Source organism: Aedes albopictus, chromosome 2 (assembly GCF_035046485.1).
Source record: "Aedes albopictus strain Foshan chromosome 2, AalbF5, whole genome shotgun sequence".
Classification (NCBI taxonomy): domain Eukaryota; kingdom Metazoa; phylum Arthropoda; class Insecta; order Diptera; family Culicidae; genus Aedes; species Aedes albopictus.
The window spans coordinates 463,433,852-463,441,514 of NC_085137.1; the positions used below are offsets into that span (position 1 = coordinate 463,433,852).

Genomic DNA, 7,663 nt, shown 5'->3' on the forward strand with positions numbered 1-7,663 from the left:
AGAAAATGTGATTCTGATGATGCCACTCACTTTTGGGGCGCTGTTGCTTATCATTGTTGTCGGCGTCATCGTCGACGAGAATTGGCACAGAGCACACAGGTTGGTCGACTGCGCGCACCCACAGTTATAACCATCACGCGTAAGGAAGTTTGGGGAGGGTGGAGTAAAATGTACTCTTTCTGAATTTTGAGCCATTCTATCTATACACCGCTTATTCGAGTTGTAAACAAATTCTATACCTCTTCCCAAACTTTGAGCTCTTTGGTTAAGCATTGCAATGGGGCTGCACAAGTCCCACAAAGTTTGAAAGTTTTTAGCCCTTGAGATTTGAGAATTTGAGTTTTAGCAACGTTAAAGTCCTCCATTAGACTGAACCAGGGTTGTTAACGTTAATCAACGATTAACGCCGTTTCGTTAATTCGTTAGCGTTAATTGTAACGATCAACAAATTTTGCGTTGATTTTCCAGAAGCGTTGATCAACGTTAACGCACATTACATAAGTGGAACTCTGGATAAAAAAGTTGATGCCTTTCCGATTTCGTACGCTGGTATACAGAGCACCGAAATGTCAAACGCGTTATAACATTATTGCCGTACCATTTTTTAAAATGTATACCATTTTTCATTGCTGTGAAGTAAAACAAAGACCTCATAAGTAGATCTAGACTGGCAGCACATGGAGATCTAAACTAGGATATAAATTGTGATGAAACTTTGTAAACTCAAGTCAAAAATACGTTTTCTAGCCTTAAATATAAAAGGGCCTGTCCATAAACTACGTAGACTCTTAAGGGGGGGGGGGCGGTGGGGGTCTGGCCAAAGTCTACGCTTCATACAAATTTCAAAAATTTTGTATGAACAAAAGTCTACGAGGGGGGAGGGGGGGTTTTGAGATGGCCGAAAAAAAGTCCACGTAGTTTATGGACAGCGCCAAAAGAGATCGATATATGAAACGTGAATGTGTTATTTCGAAGATTTCAATAAATTTATGACAAAATGAATAAGTGGATTTACAGCAGCTAGTTTCGCGCATGTCTCAGATGCCAATCTTCGTTCCTTTATTCTTTGCCAAAACTGGAAAACTGGTTGGATCAGATGTTGTTTGTTTATAAAAATAAATGACTGTTCGACGCCTTTTATAGAAGATACACCAGTTTCGAGTGCCAGAAAGAGATACAACTTTTTCTTTCGCTCTGACTATGGAGTTCCACTTATGTTATGTGATTAACGTTAACGTAGAGCGTTGATTTAACATCAACGATTCCGTTGATTTTGCGTTAATAATGTGAATGAGTATCAGTGTTAATATCCCTATATAAGGTTTAGGATTAACATTACCTAACTTTTGAACTATCGTCAGTGGAGCATTGAGTCAAAAAGGAAAAATCCTAGGAAAAATGCAAGATTATCTTCATATTTTTTTCCATTCTAAATTGACTTGATAGCACAGTCTGTGTCTGTGGCAACTCTTTAAGCGATGTATTGGAACCTTGCCGAGTGCGCGCCTTGTGATGGGTAACGAGTCATGCGTTTAGTCATTTATAAGACATCCTATGAGCCAATTTGAAGGCAGCTATATTATCGCTCAATTAAAAATTAGAAATTAGCAAGGTTGCGACCATTCATTTGCAAAGATTTACATTCATTTGCTATTATCTCAGTTCAGAAGCATGCTATCGAAAAACAATGTATGAATGAATTAAACCTTGTAATTTTATCTGAAAGTTTGGCGAATAACATTGGGGTCGCACACGCATACCAAAGTCGTGAGCGAGCTGTGAAGGCAACTTTTCACAGCGTGAATGTAATTTTCATTCACCGCGTGGAGAGTTGCCTTCACAGTTCGCTCACGACTTTGGTATACGTTTGCGACCCCAATGTTATTCGGCAAACTTTCAGATAAAATTACAAGGGTAAATTCATCCATACATTGTTTTTCGATAGCATGCTTCTGAACTGAGATAATAGCAAATGAAAGTAAATCTTTGCAAATGAATGGAAATTACCAATAAACTTAATCAAATTCGCCTAACACTTTGTATGGACGAAGCAATAAAAATTCAAGTTTTTATTGAATTACTCGGAATTCTATGGAGATTTTTGAATAGTTTTTCGTGCAGATGATAATAGGAAGGAGCATCTCTCTGTTATAAAAGACCTAGATAGTTTTCATCAATATTTTTGTAAGATATTGGCTATTGCTAGTTTTTGCCGTTTCAGTGCGCGGTAATATTTTAGTCGTCAGATATCCGTATCGATCTTCTGCTCGATCAAAAAGGACGGCACCGTAAAAGGAATCCCATCAGTTTGAAGAAACTTCAGAAACCGAAAGACTTTTTGCGAATCGTACGAAAGCTCTTGATGGTATCTGGCCTAAAAACTATTTAATGCAATTCAGTATCATAATTTCTTTTTTATTTAATTCATTTTGGTATCATAATAGTCCATTTTTTTCGAACTAGTTCATTATGCTACACAAAACACGCGGCGCGAGACAGGACACAACACTTATAGTTCTTACAAATAATTAAAAGGGGTTTTAATTTACCTTTTAAGTCGACCGGTTTCGGGCTCGACGTTGCCCATCTACAGGACGATGTCCGACTGATTACGTTAAGCACTAATACAATTATACTGCGTACAGTACTCGTCGACGAAAATGCTGTTGTTCTACTGAATTCTCAGCTTTGTCAGGTTGAAGAGGGGTGACTGTATCGGGGCATCGTCTTCATTCATGAGAGGACGATTCGCTGTGGCAATGTACATGGACTCCCATGCGTTTAACTGGGTGGATTTTCTAACATTCTTCACCAGCTTAGCATTTTCCCAATCCGCAGCATGGTCCAAATGAGTAGTGTGTACTGCCACGCTTGATTCATTGGTCCGTTTGTTTTCGACCGCGTGTTTATGTTCACGAAGACGAATTTTGAACTTCCGGCGAGTTTGCCCAATGTACACCGCAGGGCAATTTTGACACGGTATTTGGTAGATCCCAGATTTTTCATCCGCTGGGACCTTGTCTTTCAGGTTGCACAACAGGTCTTTCAACGTGTTACTGCTTTTGTACACAACCTGATATCCATGGTGCTCAAGGGTTGCATGAATCGGGTTCGAAATTTTTGGGTAAAACGGAAGGCTGATCCTTTTAACTTCCTCTTTTTCCGGCTTCAGTGTCGTGGCATTCCTCCTGTGTTTCTTTCTCTCGTGTTTCCGGAGAATTTTATCCACAAATTCCCTGTTATAACCATTCAACTCCCCAGCTCGGTGGATTTTATTTCTCTCTTCCACGAAATCCTCTCTTTCCATGGGGATGTTATACAAGCGGTGTGCCATGGAATGGAACGCTGCTTGCTGTTGCGCACCAAAATGATGAGAATCCGAAGTAATATACCTGTCCGTAGAGGTGGGTTTGCGGTAGATTGCGTATTTTAATCTATTTTCCTCTGTCTTGGAGATCATTAGATCAAGGAACGGTAGTTTCCCGTCCACCTCTTTCTCCAGCGTAAATTTTATGCTCTCATGCTGGGCATTCAGCAGGTCAAGTACCTGGGATAGATACCGCTCCTTTACAACAGCGAAAATATCGTCCACATAACGTCTCCACACTCGGGGGAACAACTTTTCTTGTTGTAATTCTACTTCAAAGTCGCTCATGAAAACGTTTGCCAGCAGTGGAGATAGTTTGCTGCCCATGCTTAGACCGAAGGTTTGTTTATAGAACTTACCCCTGAACGAGAAGTAGTTCTGATTCATACAGACCTCAGCTACCTGCAGGTAAGCGTCTATCTGGTTATGCGGTACACGACTCCTCTCTAGATGTCTTCGCAGGCTTCGCAAAGCATCGCCCACTGGTACGCTAGGGAATAGCGCAGTCACATCAAATGAAACCAACACCTCCCCACGCCGAACTTCGACATCTTTCAGAGACATCTGGTAGAGCATTTGAAAGATGTCGAAGTTCGGCGTGGGGAGGTGTTGGTTTCATTTGATGTGACTGCGCTATTCCCTAGCGTACCAGTGGGCGATGCTTTGCGAAGCCTGCGAAGACATCTAGAGAGGAGTCGTGTACCGCATAACCAGATAGACGCTTACCTGCAGGTAGCTGAGGTCTGTATGAATCAGAACTACTTCTCGTTCAGGGGTAAGTTCTATAAACAAACCTTCGGTCTAAGCATGGGCAGCAAACTATCTCCACTGCTGGCAAACGTTTTCATGAGCGACTTTGAAGTAGAATTACAAAAAGAAAAGTTGTTCCCCCGAGTGTGGAGACGTTATGTGGACGATATTTTCGCTGTTGTAAAGGAGCGGTATCTATCCCAGGTACTTGACCTGCTGAATGCCCAGCATGAGAGCATAAAATTTACGCTGGAGAAAGAGGTGGACGGGAAACTACCGTTCCTTGATCTAATGATCTCCAAGACAGAGGAAAATAGATTAAAATACGCAATCTACCGCAAACCCACCTCTACGGACAGGTATATTACTTCGGATTCTCATCATTTTGGTGCGCAACAGCAAGCAGCGTTCCATTCCATGGCACACCGCTTGTATAACATCCCCATGGAAAGAGAGGATTTCGTGGAAGAGAGAAATAAAATCCACCGAGCTGGGGAGTTGAATGGTTATACAGGTCGGACTCGATTATCCGGGTGACTCCAAAATTATTTCACCCCGGATAATCGAATCACCCGGATAATCGAGCCATGCTTCTTTTCTTTTATTTTTGATGTTCTTCAATCAAAAATTGTTCGTTAAACATAGAAGCTAACATACATGACGTTGTAGTGCCTAAACTTAACGTCAGGTATAAATATAACCATGTTTTTCGAAAATGAAATTTTAGCTGAAAAATATGAAAAAATAAAAAAAAAATTTCAAATAGGTTAAATCCAATTTTCAGGTGTTGTATTTGATGTTTATCACATTTTTTGACATATTATAATCTTAAATCTTGTAAACAAAGCATAAACAAACTTTTCCCCGGATAATCGAGCCATTTTTGCCGGATAATCGAGCCACGGATAATCGAGCCCCCGGTTAATTGAACCCCCGGATAATCGAGTCCGACCTGTAACAGGGAATTTGTGGATAAAATTCTCCGGAAACACGAGAGAAAGAAACACAGGAGGAATGCCACGACACTGAAGCCGGAAAAAGAGGAAGTTAAAAGGATCAGCCTTCCGTTTTACCCAAAAATTTCGAACCCGATTCATGCAACCCTTGAGCACCATGGATATCAGGTTGTGTACAAAAGCAGTAACACGTTGAAAGACCTGTTGTGCAACCTGAAAGACAAGGTCCCAGCGGATGAAAAATCTGGGATCTACCAAATACCGTGTCAAAATTGCCCTGCGGTGTACATTGGGCAAACTCGCCGGAAGTTCAAAATTCGTCTTCGTGAACATAAACACGCGGTCGAAAACAAACGGACCAATGAATCAAGCGTGGCAGTACACACTACTCATTTGGACCATGCTGCGGATTGGGAAAATGCTAAGCTGGTGAAGAATGTTAGAAAATCCACCCAGTTAAACGCATGGGAGTCCATGTACATTGCCACAGCGAATCGTCCTCTCATGAATGAAGACGATGCCCCGATACAGTCACCCCTCTTCAACCTGACAAAGCTGAGAATTCAGTAGAACAACAGCATTTTCGTCGACGAGTACTGTACGCAGTACAATTGTATTAGTGCCTAACGTAATCAGTCGGACATCGTCCTGTAGATGGGCAACGTCGAGCCCGAAACCGGTCGACTTAAAAGGTAAATTAAAACCCCTTTTGATTTTTTGTAAGAACTATAAGTGTTGTGTCCTGTCTCGCGCCGCGTGTTTTGTGTAGTGTCGAGGTTCTTACGTTAGCACAAACCTCAAGAAATTGATGTAGTTCATTATGGTCCTCAAATGAGTTGTATAATGAAAAAAATCATTGCATAACATTTTGTATGGAACTCGTTGCAGCACTCTTTGTGTTTATCCAACTCGGCAAGCCTCGTTGGATAAATGTACGACTCGTGCTGAAAAAATCAACTTTTTGCTACTCGTTATATAAATAACTATTATTCACCCCAGAATTGGAAAAATCTCACTCTTCCTTGCCCTTGTCGTAACTGCTCGACTAAGCCTGCTCTCAGATTAGTGTTTTATGAGCATTCCCACAGTAATCTATTTAGAACTTCTCCACCCATGACCTGAGACTCCATGACAATTTTGCATTCCTGTACTGTATAGTGCATATATAGTTATTATTATAGACTGTTTCAGAAATTATAAATACACTAACGATTAACTGCCATTTCAATTTGAGAGGGGGCTCTGTAAACCAGATGATTAAAATTTGAAGTTGCACAAAGTGGTCAAAAACTGTAGAAAAGTTGAAAAGAAAAACAAATCACAGATAAAATATTTAATTTCCAAACACAATAAAAATTGTTGTATCGATAATAAAAGATATTTCTCGATTGGTAAGAGTAATTTTTACTGGAATATTTGATCAAGAACCACCATTACGGGCCTTCTCAATACACACATTTTTGTTTCAAATTTCTCAACAACACCAGTAGCAACAAACGTTAAGCAAACGAATGTCTTAAATACTGCTTACTGCATTCGTTTTTATGGTATGACAAGCTTTGCCATCTGAAGGATCGAATGAGCTGAAAAATAAGTTTGATTAGATTAAATGCGTTCAGGAAAGCTAGGAAACTGTGTGGTAGTTCTTATGTTCCGTAGAAAACCTTAAAAAATAAGAAACTTGATCTCCGAAAAAATGTTGCGGAAATGCCTTTATCGATTTTTCTCAAATTTTGATCAAGGCATTCCTTAGACAACTTGTTGAGAAAGCGATTGGGATAAAAATTGAGATAATTTTTATTCTTTAGTGATAAATAATGTTGAAATCATTAAAAAAAAACACCTTTGTGCAAATGCAAATTTGAAAAATTAAGTTATTTGTTAGAGAACTCGACTGTTCTTTTAAATATCAAGACAATTGAAAGGAAATATGAAAATATAGAGTACAATATGCTATACTCTGAAAGAAGTTGGTGAAAATCATTAGAACAGTTCATTTTATAGAATAAACAAAGTGTATTTATAATTTCTGAAACAGCCTGTATTATTAGTTTATTAAAGACACTTTACCACTAGAGTGGCATTCGTATCGAAAGGCATTATAGTGGCAGGAAGGTATTCCATGCCAAAAAATTCAAGGAAATCTCCATTACGAAAAGTCCGTGAACCGACGGGGAATCGTATCTGTCACCCTCAGCATGGTCGTGCTGAATATTCACGCGTTTACCGCATCGGCTATGTGAGCCCTTGAACAAAATGTACAGCAGCATACCGTACGGTAATTAACGATTAAATTAACGTCTTCCGTTGGCGTTGATTCAACGCAACCCGTTAACGTTAACGTTGATTGCCAAGAAAATCAACGCACCGGCGTTGTCGTTGATTTGGATGAAAACTAACGTAAACGGCGTTAATCGGTGATTAACGTCAACAACCCTAGACTGAACAAATCTTTCGGACAAATTTGAATTCCCCGTATTACTAGTATCTTTGTTTATCACAATCATAACAAGTGTAACAGTAAGTGCACAGATAACAGAGTATGATATAATTTTGTTTTAAGGCTTCCTTGTTAATACATATAAAGATG

General features: G+C 39.7%; 2 protein-coding genes across 2 annotated transcripts; one reads left to right on the plus strand and one right to left on the minus strand.

The window, feature by feature from the left end:
* Positions 1 to 2,671: 2,671 nt before the first annotated feature.
* LOC134286934 (uncharacterized) lies at positions 2,672 to 3,694 on the minus strand. The gene has a single exon (XM_062848636.1). The coding sequence runs from the start codon at positions 3,692 to 3,694 to the stop codon at positions 2,672 to 2,674; it is 1,023 nt and encodes a 340-aa protein (XP_062704620.1).
* A 480-nt stretch (positions 3,695 to 4,174) lies between these two features.
* Positions 4,175 to 5,643, plus strand: LOC134286935 (uncharacterized). Its single transcript, XM_062848637.1, has 2 exons — positions 4,175 to 4,476; positions 5,079 to 5,643. The coding sequence occupies exons 1-2, from the start codon at positions 4,175 to 4,177 to the stop codon at positions 5,641 to 5,643; spliced, it is 867 nt and encodes a 288-aa protein (XP_062704621.1).
* Positions 5,644 to 7,663: the final 2,020 nt, after the last annotated feature.